Source organism: Xenopus laevis, chromosome 7S, assembly GCF_017654675.1.
Source record: "Xenopus laevis strain J_2021 chromosome 7S, Xenopus_laevis_v10.1, whole genome shotgun sequence".
Lineage (NCBI taxonomy): Eukaryota > Metazoa > Chordata > Amphibia > Anura > Pipidae > Xenopus > Xenopus laevis.
Genome location: NC_054384.1, coordinates 21,024,223 through 21,041,662, shown reverse-complemented (window position 1 = coordinate 21,041,662; position 17,440 = coordinate 21,024,223). Strand labels below are relative to the sequence as shown.

At 39.5% G+C, this 17,440-nt stretch overlaps 1 protein-coding gene across 1 annotated transcript; it reads right to left on the bottom strand.

Annotated features, from left to right (window-relative positions):
* Positions 1-8,889: 8,889 nt before the first annotated feature.
* Positions 8,890-15,767, bottom strand: LOC121396390 (rho GTPase-activating protein 19-like; the record flags this gene model as incomplete). The annotated part of the gene is made up of 4 exons (XM_041571255.1): positions 8,890-9,561; positions 9,804-10,009; positions 11,670-11,750; positions 15,671-15,767. Coding segments are annotated over 4 exons (390 nt in total), but the record flags the coding sequence as incomplete, so codon positions are not given.
* Between the last annotated feature and the right edge of the window lie 1,673 nt (positions 15,768-17,440).

Genomic DNA, 17,440 nt, shown 5'->3' with positions numbered 1-17,440 from the left:
TTTCCTATTAGGGATTAGAAAGGTCATATGTTTTTGGTGCATCAAGTGCAGTATATGGAAGTAGCAAAATCTGGAAACATATATAATGCAACATAATATGTAACTGTGTCTAAAAAATTCTAGTAGCATAATATTAACTATTATTCCATGAGTTGTAAATAAAATCTCTTTTCCCTACTAGGAGCAGCTGAACCCGTGAATGAACAAGCTCAACCTCCAAGGCTGAACCCGCTCAGTATCTCCAGCTACAATTTCAACTCCATGCTGGGGGTAGGAGGATTTGCCAAAGTGAGTGGTGATTGGTTCTCATTAGGCACAGGCCTGGATTTGTGTAAAGGCCACTAAGGCCCGGGCCAAGGGCAGCAGGCTTTTAGGGGGCGGCATGCTTCCCAACTACACCCACATTGGTTCAGAAACACTGGGGATGTGCAGAAGATAAAATCGTTTTTTACATCTCCTGTGCACCAATCCCCATTGCTCTGGTCCAGATGATGAAAATTTGAGCGAATAAAAGGGAAACGGGGGAAAACTAATGACATTTGGCCTAGGGGTGCCCGTTATGTAAATCCGGCCCTGATTAGGCACAGCTGTTTTTTGCAGGGTTTATTGTTTCCTATTTCAATTCCAAAGCTGTTCAAAAGGAACAGAATAAAAATTTGAGTAATGCTGAGTATTAGTGCTCTAATAATGCTGTGATGTATACACTGACTCTTTTCTTGCCTTTCTCAGGTTATGCTGGCACAGTTAGGAAGCAGAAAGCCATACGTGGCTGTAAAATCCATCGTAAAAACAGCAAAGACCACGGATGAGAGTCTTCTAACTGAGGCAAATTTGCTTAAGATCGCCAGAGACAGCCCTTTTCTCTGCCAAGGCTATGCTGCTTTTCAAACCCAGGTACAACATTGGCTCCATATTGTCATTTAGTTTGTAATACTGTTCCACTGTGTCTCCTAGATGATAGCTCTAGTCATACACCTGATCCTTTAACTTAGGGGCAGATTTATCAAGGGCCGAATTTCAAGTTTATCCCACCAACTCCCATAAACTTGAAATGAGAAAAATAATGTGTAAAAAATATGTAAAAAATGGGTGAATAGGATCTAGCTGCAAATTCAATAGAATTTGATTCAAGTTTTTTCACCAAAAAATGTTTTTTTTAAAACAAATTTTTTTTTTAAAAAAGTCCACCAAATGACTCCAAATCAATTGTAGGAGGTCCCCCATAGGCTAAAACACCAATTCAGCAGGTTTTAGATGGCGAATAGTCGAATTCAAATTCTTAAAGGGACAGTACATGATAAATTTCAAAATTCGAATTTCACATTTTTTTAAAATTTGAATCAAATTTGGACTATTCCCTAGACGAATTAAACTAAAATAAACTCGAAATTCAAACTTAAAAATTAAAATTTTCAATTTGACCCTTGATAAATCTGCCCTTTGATGTCACTAAATCTTTATTAAGGGGCATATTTATCAAGGTTCGAATTTCGAATTGAACAAACTTTGAATTCAAAAGACCAACCAAAATTAAGTCGAAGTTTTTTTGGGTGGAATAGGTCCATTTTCGATTGAATAGGTCCGTATGTGGGCGAATTCGAATCCTACCAATCAAATTAATAGCGCATTCGATCGAATTCGATTCAAATTTTTTCCCCCAAAAAAAGTTCCAAAGTCCAAGTCCAACAATTGACTCCAAATCGGTTCTAGGAGGTCCCCCATAGGCTAAAACAGCAATTTGGCAAGTTTTAGATGGCGAATGGTTGAAGTCGAATTTCGAAGAGACAGTAGATGATAAATTTTGATTTTTGAATTTTTTTCAAATTTGAATCGAATTTGGACTATTCCCTAGTCAAAGTACACAAAAAATAGCTCGGAATTTGAATTTTTTCATTCGAAAATTCACCTCAACCTTTGATAAATCTGCCAATAAGTTTTTATTAAGAAATAACTTAAAATAACCGAAACTCCACTTGCGCTCCTCCTCAGAAAAGGTGATCCATCATGCAGCGCTCCATTTCTCCTCCCTGCCTTCCTTATAGGAGACAGCCTGGGAGGAGAAATCGATCGCCACACGATGGATCATCACCCTGTCGCCGTTTCTGAAGAGGAGTGCAAGCGGAGTTTCTGTAAGTTATTTCTTAATAAAGACTTAGCGATTTTAACGTTTAATATATCTTTTTTTTTCATAGCATACTAAAATCAAAGAGGTTAAAATCAAAGTGCAGGATGATTCAACTTCCCACAGTATTTATGAGCTGATGCTATATATTCATATTATATATTTTATTATTTTTGTGCATCATGTACAGGAATTAGGGATGCAGGATTTGGTTTAGGATTCGGGCAGGATTCGGCCTTTTCAGCGTGATTCGGATTTGGCCAAATCCTTATGCCTGGCCGAACCCTAATTTGGATATGCAAATTAGGGGCAGGGAGGGAAATTGCGGGACTTTTTGTCACAAAACAAGTAAGTACATTTTTCCCTTTCCATTCCTAATTTGCATATGCAAATGCAAATTAGGATTCGAATTTGGTTCAGTATTCGGCTGGATCTTTTCCGAAGGATTTGGGGGTTCGCCAATTCCAAAATAGTGGATTCGGTACATCCCTAATAGGAATGGGTATTTATTACTGGTGAATATGAGGATTCATTGCCCTGTCCTGTTTGACTTTACATATCTTTGAGCCACATTGTATTAAATAAATACTACCCTATGCTGTAAGCGCTGTGCTAATTCTTTATGTCCCTCACTCTTTCCATTTGTCTGTGTAACCAGCGGCATGCCTTCTTTGTCATGGAGTTTCTGAGCGGGGGCAGCCTAGAGGATGAGCTGAAGGATCACGGGACACTGCCCATAGAGAGAGTACGGTAAGTATTACATGGTACCGGAATAATATCACTAATAAATAGCTTTATACTTTTTTATTTTTTAAGACAATTCTTAGGGGCCAATTCACTAAATTCGAGTGAAGGATTCTAATTAAAAAAACTTCGAATTTCGAAGTATTTTTTGGGCTACTTCGACCATCGAATGGGCTACTTCAACCTTCGAGTACGACTTCCAATCGAAGGATTCGAAGTAAAAATCGTTCGACTATTCGACCATTCGATAGTCGAAGTACTGTCTCTTTAAAAAAAACTTTGACCCCCTAGTTCGGCAGATAAAAGCTACCGAATCAATGTTAGCCTATGGGGACCTTCCCCATAGGCTTTCCTAAGTTTTTTTGATCGAAGGATATTCCTTCGATCGTTGGATTAAAATCCTTCGAATCATTCGATCGAAGGAATAATCCTTCGATCGTACGATCGCAGAATTTGCGCTAAATCCTTCGACTTCGATATTCGAAGTCGAAGGATTTCAATTCCTAGTCGAATATCGAGGGTTAATTAACCCTCGATATTCGACCCTTAATGAATCAGCCCCTTATTGTCTTAAAAGAAACAGAACATTACAGGATAATCTTCATGGAATTAACTAATATTTCTTTATTTAAAGGTTCCATTCAGCAGAGATTATATGCGGCCTGCAATTTCTACATGGCAAAGGCATTATCCATCGGTCAGTATAGATTTCTACATTTATGTAACATTCTACAGCAGAAGCCACACACAGATTGGGCTGTAAATCAACAGCCTTTGTCTTCTTTTCTCTAATTCATTTTATTTTATAAATATTATAGAGACATCAAGCCCATGAACATCCTACTAGACCATCAAGGACATACCAAAATTTCAGATTTCGGCCTGGCAGAGGAGAACATCTTCCCAGGAGACACCACCACTGGCTGGGTCGGAACCCTGGAATACATGGCGCCGGAGGTGAGATTTGCAATTACAGTATATTTACAGCAGAAATCTAGTAAGGCAAGAAGTATAGGAGAATGTGCCCAGGGCAGCAGATCTGTATATAAAATCCAACTAAGGCCTTTCAAAGACATAGAGGTTCCACTGTTAGCCAAAATAATTATCAAATGACAATGAAAGAGTAGTACACTTTTAGGCACCCCCAGTGTAATAAATCATTATCTTTTTGCCCCAGACCAGTGCTCCTGTTTGGAAAATATTACAGGTACCTTTCTTTATAAGTGGCAAGTAGTGATGGGCGAATTTATTTGCCAGGCGTGAATTCGCTGCGAATTTGCGCGATTCGCCGCCTGCGAATAAATTCACGAAATGGCCACGAATGGCCGTTTTGCGAATTTCTTGCTGTATTGCGTATTTCGCATGAAATTCGCAAATTTTTCTGCGAAATGGCGCAAATTCGCCCATCACTAGTGTCAAGCTGCCATGTTACTTTTATTTCTAAAGGTACCTTAACTCATGGAACCCCACAGTGTATTACCCTGTCCTTGTCCTGTAATTCGTATTTTCGTTCATTCGTATTTTCTGACATGGCTTCTTGTACCCGTGGCTAAGTTGTAGCTATAAATGGCAAGTGTAGCTGTTCTGAGTCAAGCTAGAGAATTTTTCAGCCTGGTAATTTTTTTTTCTTTTTTAAGATTCTGCATAAAGAAACATATACTGCAGCAGTGGACTGGTGGTCATTGGGCATCACCATCTGCGACATGGCCACTGGCAAGTTGCCATTTGATAACAGCGGCAACACCAAGGAGCTGATTCATTCCATAAAATACAAGGAACCCAAGATACCTAATGGACTGGATGAAGATCTGAAACATCTTCTGTACAAGGTAAGTAGTAAGAGTGGTATAGAAGTATTGTAACATTCACAGATATATTTCTGCTCCTTTTGTGATATTAAAACTGCTGTTCATTGATCCTTTAGATTCTTAAAAGGAAATCAAAACGTCGCCTTGGACTGCGAGGAGACATTAGGCAACAACCATTTTATCGATCCATCAATTGGGTGGCGCTGGAAAAGAAAGAATTACAACCACCTTTCCAGCCCAGAACTGTAAGTACATGGTTGGGGAATACAAATGAAAAATATTTTTTGTCCTGGATAGATAGAATTGACTAGTGATATTGTCAAGCCTGTGGAAGGTTTTGTTTGTGGAACAAACACACAAGTCCCCATACTCACACAGCCATGACAGCCCACGGAAAACTATACACATAAGGAAGATGTCTCTGTAAAGGCAAATAATATGGTACTTTAAAGGAACAGTTCAGTGTAAAAATGAAAACTGGGTAAATAGATAGGCTGTGCAAAATTAAAAATGTTTCTATTATAGTTAATTAGTCAAAAATGTAATGTATAAAGGCTGGAGTGACTGGATGTCTAACATAACAGAACTCTAGTTCCTGCTTTTCAGCTCTCTAACTCAGAGTTAGTCAGCAACTTTAAGGGGGCACATGGGACATAGTTTTTGGCTAACTAAATATATTGAAATGATTTTTATTTTGCACAGCCTATCTATCTACACTTTTTGTATACTGAACAATTCCTTTAATCTTAATAAAGGCTCTTTAAGTCCATTGTGAAATACATGGCAAACTGAAACACAAAACTCTATTTTTGCAGAATTAAAACCCATCATGGACCTCTAAAAGAAATGCATTGACTTATCTCTTTATTATAATAGATTTTGAATCATTTTGAATAAAATCATTTTTCCCCTTTCATGCAGCCAGCAGCTAATCTATTCAAGCCGTATGATGGGAAGCCGCCGCTGTCATTCCTCAATGAGGATGAAGCCACTTCAGGGGAAGCTACATCGGAAGACAGAAACATCATTCCCGGCTTCTCATTCTTAAATTCCACCTGGCTGGAGTAGGTATAAAGGCACGTGTGTCATTCAGTCACTAATAACAACATGCTGCTATTCCATCTAGTGCAGGTACAAAACACCAGTGGGTTTATCTGTGGAATTCAAGATCATCTCCACCTGCTGTACAAAGGCCGTATCTTCCTCCTGTTTGTAACATCAGCTCCACCTTCACCTGGAATTCCATCATCCAGACTGCTTGGTAACATCAGGTACTGGGAACACGAGGGGCAGTCACTCATCTGGTACATCAGGTAAGTATCAGGTGGGTATATATATGTGAGTGAATGTGTGAGTGAACGTGAGATATGAAAGGATAAGGGTGTAACAGAAGGCAAAGCAGAGTCTAAGATCACAGCCTGCTTTGTCTTCCTGCACATCATGTCTATAGATCCTATACCCTATTAGTTATGTAAATAGTTTTATAGTTTTACCAGGGCAAGGGTTTTTTCCCATCTGAAGTAAGATGGGGTTTTTTTTACCTTGTCCCTTAAGTTTCTATGTTAAATGAGCAAAGGGTGGGACTTCATAGACACGTGCAGTTTAAGGGTCGGGTCACACTGGGCGATTCGGGGAGATTTAGTCGCCAGTCGACTAAATCTCCCCGAATCGCCCAGTGTGCCCTTACCCTAAGCCTCGTTTGTTGTCTTTGTTTGTCACGTTTGTCCTGTTGTGTGAGGCGTTACACCCGGCGTGCCGGTAACAAGGTTGAAGCCTTGACGTGGCGTTACTGCTCACATGTATAAACATGTGCTAATTCAACCAATGGTGTGACTGTGAGTTTGTTTTATGTGTTGCTTCATTGGCACAATTTGGCTATCTTTGTTTTCGAACAAATGTATTTAACTACAAATTGTCTTTATAATTTGGACTAACAAATGAAGCTTAATGCAACAAGCAGAAGAATGCTGCTGTGATAGTCCTGGGTGTCTTGTTTAGAAGCTGTAACACTGGTCATTGGTTAGGGGTCCCTGCTAAATTTAAATCACTTATTATCTCCCAAACCAGTTTCTACAATATTGCACATATATATATTACAGTAACAAGTGAGCATATCTGCTGCCCTGCAACTATAGTCACCAGACTCCAGGCACCTGTGCCTTCTTTTACAAATTCCTCAGGTCTTTCTGGGAACAGGTCTGGTTTCTCTTATATGACTGAACTCTGAGTGTTTTCTTCTAAGCGCTGTCACATTTGGGGGCTTTGATTTGGGGCTGTCCTGCAGAAATTGGTGCGACTGAAAGTACGGTAATGTTGTAGCATCTCCTCCCCTGCCCCTATTGCCTACCCTAGGAAAACACTCATCCTGGCAGATAGATATTTCTCTCTTTAGGGACTCTACATACAAAGGGCATGCAGTAAGGAATGCCATTTTCCCACCTCCCAACTTACTAAGGTAATTTAAGTCTCTAGTGTAAGCCTATGTTATATGTCTTCTATTCACTTTAGTGGGAACAGTGGCAGTGGTGTAGAATTGCCAACTAACCCCTTTAAAACCAGTCATGTCTAATCCTGCATGTCTAAATAAAATTAGTTACATTCATTTATTCAAATGTGTTAGGGTGCATTCACAACACAAGTGAGCAAAGTGCATTTTTTGCACTATTAAGTGGGGCATTTTGCAAATAGCAACCCCATCACCTTGCGTGTCATTCAGATGCTGAAACTGCGCTCTTCCCTGAGTCTCGGATTTTTCATCTGGCGCAACTGCAGAACGCAGTGTAAAGGGGGTCATCAATGACCCTTGTTGGGTACAGCCATGCAGAGCTCACCACAATAAAGGGTCAATTAGAAAATCAACATGTTTAGTTAATGTGTCAAGTTCTAAAGTAATATCAGTCAAGTTTTACAGTGAGATGGTGAATGCAAAAATAAAAGGTAAATGGGTATAAATATACCTATAATATTTTTTCTACCATTTGTAGTAGGTTTAAAAAGGAGTTTACTTTGCCTTGCAATACTACATTTTTATGAGCTGGTTGTTTTGTACAATAAATCCTTGGCAATAGTTACAAGAACCACCACTATGTTTTGACCCACCATGAACAGGACATCATTTATATCAGTAGATCTCACCCGGCAGCCTAGAGCCAATGGCACACGCATTCAATCAAAGTATTAGCAGTATATTCGTCAGAAAAATGTTTAAAACTGGCAGACTTGGGCTCGATGGATAGAATATCTTAATTTAAAGGAGTGATAGTCTCTAAATCTGGAGTACTGTGGAAATATGTGGTCAAAACAAGAATTTGCATATTCATAATGATATTTTTGTATTGGTATTGGTGGTTGAAACCATAAAATACTCTCTCTATTCTATTTTCTACTTTTTTTTTAAAAAAATGTTGTTTTAAAAATTTGTATGTGAAATATACAGGGATGGAGAATGACATGTAGTAAAAAAAATGTCCCCCTTCTTCCCTTAATCCCTTTACCCCATTTTCTTTCTATATCCCCTTTGAAAAATTTGTATAAATAAAGAATTTAAGAAAAAAGGTGTTAGCAGTATAAATAGGGGACAGATCTAGACTTCTAAACTTATACATTACAGAAATTGGTTTGCCTCTAATAACTTATTAATAATCGATCGCTACAAAGCTGACCACGATTCCTTAGCTCAGGCACATTTTGGCCAAAAGAAAATCACCTAAATATTGATGTATTATACAATGCAATGGCTTGTACTCATTTTTTTAAATTCTGATGAATCCATTTTCAAATAACTTTATTAAAATATTGAATTTTAGAATTGTATATCTGGTCACACTTGACTGCCATAAGGCCACATCTGTATTTTACAGAAATGTACAGGTATAGGATCTTTTATCCAGAAACCTGTTACCCAGAGAGATCCGAATTACAGGAAGGCCAATCTATTTGTGTAATTAATCAATCAATCAATCAATCGAGGCAGTGGTCTGAATGAGAGACTGTAATATAAATAGAAGAGGGGCTGAATTTATAGACAGGTTATAAAAAGTAGCAATAACAATACAACTGTAATCTCCATTTTGGCTGCAAAAAACCCTCATTTGAAAGCTGGAATGAGTCAGAAGAAAAAGCCAAATAATTAAAAAATCAGCCATTCTAAACATACTAAAATTAGGGAAAGACCTCTTATCCAGAAAACCCCAGATCACCAGAAGAGCCAAATTTCCGTTTTTTTATCCCTTTAAGATATAGTGCTCCAAATTACAGAAAGACCTATTATCCAGAAAACCCCAGATCACTAGAAGAGCCAATTACTTTTAAAGGGATTTGTTCATGATTTTTATGGTGTAGTATATCAAATATAATAGAATTAAACAATAGGATTGTTTTGCCACCATAGATTTATACTAGCTTAATTAACATCAGTTCTTGGTAGTATTTTTATAATGGAAAACAATTTGAAGAATTGTTGGTTTAAACTTGGAAGGAGATGGGATTCCTGTACTTGCATCTTTCTTGTTACCTCATGTTGGATACTATACTTGTATTGCTTAGAACCTAGTAGTTTTACATTGATAATAAATAATACACCACACCAGTTTGAGACAAATTAATAAGAACATTGTTATTTTTTTTTTAAATAAAATGTTTTTTTTCCTATTGATGACTACATTTTAGGGCATTTTATATGAGGTGCAAACATGAAAGCAAGGTTATGGGCAGACATCTTATTGCGATCTTGTTTTCTGGCTGTCTGATAGAGAAGGTCCAGCAGTAGTTTCAGTAGATTTCTGTTTGGTGAAAGGAGAAGCAGGAAAAGAAGTTGCAATGCCTCGATCTGTCGCTCTTAATCTGGTACGCCTGTCCTATTACACTTGGCATCGAAAAGCATTAGGTCTGAGGAGTGAGATACACAAAAACATATTCCAAACATTTGCATATATTCTGTTGAGCTATTTTATTTCAGTGCTATATTCTTACACACACATCTAAACCTATTTGACAAGCATATAAATGAAATATTAATTGCTAAAATGTATACAATGTAAAGAACATACAACAGAGAAAAAGTTGCCATTGCATTATGCAAGACTTATTTCTTCAATAAAGTGCTGTAGAATGGAACATGTCTTACTTACAATTTTTAAATGAGCGTTATAATGCCTGTGTGTCAGCAAAGGCTCTGGCAATTCACTGAGGTACATTTTTAGTAAAGTGGCTACATCATTAGGATGAAACTCTCCAGACTCCACATCAATATCCATTCCACTGTTGAGCAAGTCTTTAATAATTTGTTGTCGATGGCTGTCCCCCGGAATACGAAACAATCCCTCAGTACGCTGATCTATTGATGAAGGCAAAATACAAGTAAGCACACCAGAGTGTCTTTCTATAAATTCTGCTGCATCTGGTCCTTTTCATCAAGCCTTTGCACGGTGGCCTGAAATCATAGGGCAATTATATAACCCAAAGTGACAGCTACTGAAAATGGTCTCCTATTCATTAAAAGTGCAACTACACTGACCAATGTATTTTAGCAGTATCCAGTTACACACAACTAACTAAAAATGTAGAACATGCAAATCCAGTTTTCTACAATAAAAGTGGTCTTAAATTAGCATTTAACTTATACCTGCTTTGATGATAGAGCCTCTTGTTTTGCTATATATATTAATAATTGTGCACAGCTTCCTCTGTACATACTAAGGGGCTCATTCACTAAGTTCGAGTGAAGGAATAGAGGAAAAATTCGAATTTCAAATGTTTTTTTGGCTACTTCGACCATCGAATTGGCTACTTCGACTTTCGACTACGACCTTCGAATCAAACTAAAAATCGTTCGAATATTCGACCATTCGATAATTGAAGTACTGTCTCTTTAAAAATTTCTTCGACCCCCTAGTTCGCCACCTAAAACCTACAATTTTCTGATCGAAGGATAATCCTTCGATCGATGGATTAAAATCCTTTTTCTGATCGAACAATTATTCAATGAATTGATATTCGAAGTCGAAGGATTTTAATTCAGCAGTCGAATATCGAGGGTTAATAAGCCCTCGATATTCGACCCTTGATACATCTGCCGCTAATTGTTTGGTTGACCAAAAATATGATCTTTCCCAAATATGCCAACCTCAGGCCCGGATTTGTGGAAAGGCCACCTAGGCCCGTGCCTAGGGCGGCAGGATTTTAGGGGGGTGGCATGCTGCCCACGCACACCCACATTGGTTCAGAAATACTGGGATTGAATAGGAGATACAATCCCCATTGCTCCAGTCCAGATGATGAAAATTTGCACGAATAAAAGGGAGGGGACAGGGACGACAAACAGCAGTGGGCCTAGGGACACCCACTATGTAAATCCGGCCCTGGCCAACCTTGAGGTGGACAATATTGGGTTTCTCTCATCCTTTGTCCCAAATGAATAAACCAGTTATAGTTAAACACGGAAATAAAGATTTGCACAGGAATAAATATTCTGTGTACACATAAATATATGAATAGGGCAATGTTACATTTACTCATTGAGAAACATCCATAGGTACATCTCTATAAGTGGTGACAGATGTTTTAAATGCCATTGGTTTTTGCGGGTGGTAAATAGCCTTAAGCTGGCCATAGACGCAAAGATCAGATCCTCGATTTGTACGATTTTCGGAGCATCTGTGGAGAGTCCCGACATTTTTCGTCCGGCGGAGATCGGTTGTTTGGTCGATCAGACAGGTTAAAATTTCTTTTGGCTGCGGGTAATATCTCTGCATGTATTGCTGATCGTACGATTTTCAGAGGGAGACTGTCACCAGCTTTGGTCGGACATAACTTTCGTACGATTGCTGTCAGGGGCAGAACATCGGCTGATCTGTTCTTTTGTACATTATTTGATCTGAATGGTTAATGGCAGGTCGGGAGATGGGGAAGTCCGATCGTTCAATGATTCGTACGATCGGATCTTTGCGTCTATTGCCAGCTTTAGACAAGCTATGACTTGAACAAGAGAAACTTACTTTTATGTAGATAATCTATAAGCTGGTAAATTTGTGCAATTCCTTCTTCTGTCAAAGTTGCTCCAAATACTATTCCTTTTTCTAGAAGTAAAAGACTCATATCACTATATATATCCATTGACATGTACTTTTTATGGCACTCATTTTTGATTGAACTGTATAAGCTTAAACAAAGTTTTAACAAAGTTATAGTAATGGGAATGCAAGTGACATTTTAGATGTGTAAGGCACCTTAAGATACATTATACTATACAAGCTGGTCTTAAATATATGGACAAACATTCAACACAATTTTATTAGTCATCTGCATTAAGCAATTTAACATAAGCCATATATGGTCTGAGCAGTACGATTCCCTGACTGACTGGCAAGACATGCAGATACCATATTGCGCATGCGCCGAAAGTCACAAAGTTTTCCGATTTCACTTTGTGACTTTCGGTGCGTGCGCAGTAGATCCGTACCGGTAAATGCTCCTACTGCGCATGCGCCAGAAAATGACGATTAATCCAGGAAGAAGACAGGACCTGCGCAGAGGGGTGAGTAACAAGTTAGGGGCATTTGCCCGGGGGGACAGGTAGGCCAGGGGGGAGAGAAGCAACACATGGGAGGGGGGAGGGATTTTTGCACCTAGGGGGGTTTCCTTCTCCTTTAAAGGGCCAAAGTATGATAAATCTCGAAAATCTAATTCGAATCTTTTAAAAAAACTCGAATCAAGTTTGCATAATTCCCTTGTCAAATTTGACAGTTTTGACCATAAAAAAATCAGAAAATTTGAATTTTCAATTCGACCTTTAATAAATTTGCCCCTTACTGTGGCTATACATGCAGAGATCCATTGATCGTTTGGTGACAACGTCAATCTCTCCCCAATATGCCCACCTTAAGGCGAGCAAAACACCTGGCAGATACGATGGTGGGCCCCAGGGCCTAACGATCGGATCCCAATGCAGAGAATACAGGCAGTTGGACTGAGGACCAGATCGACAAACCCAACAGGATTTTAAACCTGTTTGATTGACAGCTGCCCATATTTTGGCCAGATATTGATTGGGAGAAGCCCGTTGGTGGGCCTAATAAACTGAGTCTGTATGCATCTTAGATCAGCCCGTGTATGGCCACCTTTAGGGGGTTGTTTATACAATAGTTATGTCTTAGTAGCTAATTTGTGTCCTGTAAGACTAACAACAGGATGGTTTCCTGTTGTAAGAACATTATAATGCCACATGCTCTTGGTACATATGGAGTAACCATAAGAAATGGTTATGGTTAGTGCCAGCATAAAATGGATGCTTAGTCAATACTTATGCAAGGTTAGTCAACAACAGGTTCATAAGATTGGCATTACAAATGAAGGCAAAAGTTAATTTGGTCCTCATATTTCAATTATCCAAATACAGTCAAATCTCAATTGTATATACTCTGATTTTGTTTTCCCTTTTTTGTGGTCCCAGCAATATATAATGCATACTGTATTTCTCTAATTTTATATTTTCCCAGATTTTTTACTATTATCTTCTGGTCCCCTGTGAAAACTGAATGTAACAGTGATCATTGGCTAGTAGACAACATTGATGCTGCACTTCATTAAAAAGCAGGCTCCATGGAGCTAATAATGGCAATGCAGTTACAGAAACACCAGCTGCAACGCTCTGTTTAGGTCTCGCCCTACCCTCAGCAGTGGAACATTGACCTCCCACCCCCTACACTAGTCAGTGCATGTGACGATCACAAAAGAAGGGCAGCCACCCTCAGCCCACCACTGGCACTTGTGACTAAATCCAGCAGCAAAGACTCAGGAAAACAGACGGCACTTCTGAGAATGGGATTTATTGGGGTTCCTGCTGGAAAACCTAAAATCTATCAAACCTCGGCAAAGATCCATAGATGCCTATTAAAAAAACAGCCCTATTCAGACAGGCATTTTAGTGTATGCTGAAACAATTGGTTTTCCAGTAAGTGTTGCAAAATCTACAATGCCAAAGGCAAGCAATGTAAAAGCTATTTACCTACAATATAGCAGACAGAAACAATATGTGATCTTTTCAGAACATTGTAGTGGGGTAATCAACCTGCCAACACCATTCACCCTAATACCAGGTCATCATTGGCACAAAAAAAACTCCTATGGCAAATGTATTTTACAACTTTCTGCATATCATCCAGACCAATCGCTTGTTTTACAATGATATATATGTAACCCTTTCGACACCCCTTTGTCGGTGTTACACTCCACTAGGGTTGCCACCTGGCCAGTAAAAATCATGCTTGGTGCCAATGTTATTTATAGGGAAAACCCATAAAAATATAGGGAGGCCGTTGTTTTGTTCCAGAAAAGGTGGCAACCCTACACTCCACGTGTGGCGCTTACCTGATGGCACAGGACAAACCGTGGTATTGGGAGAGACTGGGTACCTGGTACTTACTAGCGCAGTGCCTCCACCTAGTGGGATCCGGGAACGCACCTACGGATGGCTCTACTAGGAACACAGTAATAAAACACACACATATTTGTTAAACTTAATAACTGTTTGTCTAAAATGAAATGGCCAACTGGTACAAATAGCACTCCTAACAAGGCGGGAGTAGAGCCTCACTATCTAACTTGCTTGCGCTTACCATCTAGCTAACAAAAGAAGGCAAAGTCCTTTAATGTCCTTCCACAAAACATTCTCTGTATCTTCAAGCGCTTCTTTAGGGTACTGTCCCTTTAAATAAGATACTTACTCCAAACCCTCTTTGGATAATTTAGAGAGTTCTCCTCAGGCGAGTCCGGCACATTCAGACATTCAGTGCGACTACCAGCCCCTTTGGATGCTCAGATGGAAATCCCTTGCTGATGTTGGTTTCTCCAGTCTGTATTCCTTTCACACTCCAGGCCCAGTATGTGGCTTCTCTGTGCCAGCCTGAACCAAATGTCTGCTTTTGGTGGAGCCTCTCAGCTCTCTGGGCCCACCAGCAGTTCTCTAGTCTCTATCTCTGTCCACCATGTGGTTCTCTCTGCCAGGCTTTTCTCTTTTGCCAGTATCTGCGACTCCTTCTTCCTGCCAGCCACTCACTAGCTGCTGTGTCATTTCCTGCTGGTTGCTAGGTAACAGCTTACAGCACACAGACACAGGCTCTATGCCTGATCTCTTACAGGGATAATAGAGATACAAGCTATAGGTGTATGTACTATCTATAACACTGCAGCAGCAGCAGAAACAGTCAGACCTAAATCGTTCTGTGCCATTAACACTAGGCAACATATTAATGATTTGTCTAGTGCTGCAACACCATGTAGCTGGCACATAAGCTGGTGCTGGGGGACGAGGAAAATGACAGAAACCCCATAAAGTGAAAATATTTATTTTGGATTTCTGCTGCAATTGACTGCTACATTACTATTTGCAACCTGTCAGTCAACAATATCACCCAAGTGACATAAGTCTAAAGAAATGTACAATTACCATAAACGTTAAATAAAAATATATGGTTACACTTTGGTCAGTGTTAAGTCAAATGCATATTAAATAGTTGCATTAACCTAGCAGGACTGTGAACAGCAGCTCAGTATGGTTCTCTGCACAGGACCCATGGTATTCTCTCCACCCATTACAAATTTGTGTTATTAGAGGAAATGGGACTGGTTTCCTTTATTCATGGTGGGCTCATGGCAGCTCCTACTCAGACAAATGGCTTCCCATGCACACAAAAAGCAAAGCAAATGGACTTTCATATATGAAGCAGCTCAGAATCTGATTCTGGAATTTGGAACACAGACTGGACAAATAGAATGAAACAGAAAGCTGATAAACAACAATAGGAAATATATGGGGGTCACTAGCTGCACTTTTATTCTTATGGGGGCTCTGTAAATAATCACAATACCTTCTGATTAAAAGGGAAATATATCCTCAAACCCCATTTGAGACCATATTTTACAGTATATTCTGCCCAAAGTACAAGGAAACACCTAATAAGAGACGGTTGGATCTGTATCTAACTTTAGAGATATGTACCTGGAACTGTGCTGCAATGGTAGTTTCCAGCCTGTGCCCAGGTGGAGATATATACCTGGCTCTGCACTGGTATCTTGCAGCCTGTCCCCAAGTGATGATGTCATTAAGTGGCACCTGTCGCAGGGCCTCGACCGTTGGGAAAAGACAGTTGGTGAGAAGACTTCAGAGAGAGAAGAAGAAGGAGAGAGAGCCCCACGATCTGACTGAGAAAATGAAGAGGAGCAATTCGTATTTTGGTGAATTGAGGCCCGAGGAGAAGAAGAGAAGATGTGGAAGTAAAGATGTAGGAAAATCAAAGAAGAAAGAATGGAAGAGGAAAAGGAGTTTAGAAGAGCAGCAGAAGCCAGATGAGTGCTGCAGGGAGCAGAAACGCAAAAAGGAGGAGTGTGATGAAGGTAAAAAGAAATTACTTAAAAATGGCTAAATTTCAAAAAGGAGTGGCCCATGTGATTGCTGGCTGCTCATAATTTACTGGTGGGACAGTTGTTTAGGGCTTGGGAACTAATATAGACGCTCAATGGCACAAGTGCAATTGCCAATGGCAACCATTTAGCCAGCAGCTTGGGATAGTGAACTGCAACCTGAAAGCAAATATGTAATTTGTTTCTAAGGGTAACTGCACTGGTGTAATTTAGCACCTATCCCCCAAATTTAATAAAGGACACACACATTTTGCCCAGGTGCAGCATGACAGCCAAGCAGATGTTTTTGATTTATCAGCTAACCAATAAATATTTCCTACTGTTTGGTTGCTATGAGCAGCTTTGCCCACTTTGTAAAATATCCACAGATGTCTGTGCATCTGCATTTGATGTAAAAAAAAAAGATCTCTTTTATCTGTTTATAATGTCCTCTAAAGTACTAGTGAAGAGCAATCAGGTTCTCTTGCAAGCGTCTTTCCTCATAGTTTAATTCCTCCATTTGTTTTACCAGTGCTTCTATATATGGCACTGCACAAAACCCATTACCTTTTAGAAACCAGAATTGAATAAATAAATGATTACAGCAATGCATCTTTTAGTCTTTTGGTAATGATCGTGGGTCTCTCTCTTTTTTTTCTCTCTCTGATGTCTTCTCCCCAACTGTCATTTCCCAACGGTTGAGGTCTCTTGGTTTGTTTCCTATTAGGGATTAGAAAGGTCATATGTTTTTGGTGCATCAAGTGCAGTATATGGAAGAAGCAAAATGTGGAAACATATATAATGCAACATAATATGTAACTGTGTCTAAAAAATTCTAGTAGCATTATATTAACTATTATTCCATGAGTTGTAAATAAAATCTCTTTTCCCCACTAGGAGCAGCTGAACCCGTGAATGAACAAGCTCAACCTCCCAGGCTGAACCCGCTCAGTATCTCCAGCTACAATTTCAACTCCATGCTGGGGGTAGGAGGATTTGCCAAAGTGAGTAGTGATTGGTTCTCATTAGGCACAGGCCTGGATTTGTGTAAAGGCCACCAAGGCCCGGGCCAAGGGCGGCAGCCTTTTAGGGGGCGGCATGCTTCCCAACCACACCCACATTGGTTCAGAAACACTGGGGATGTGCAGAAGATAAAATCGTTTTTTACATCTCCTGTGCACCAATCCCCATTGCTCTGGTCCAGATGATGAAAATTTGAGCGAATAAAAGGGAAACGGGGGAAAACTAATGACATTCGGCCTAGGGGTGCCCGTTATGTAAATCCGGCCCTGATTAGGCACAGCTGTTTTTTGCAGGGTTTATTGTTTCCTATTTCAATTCCAAAGCTGTTCAAAAGGAACAGAATAAA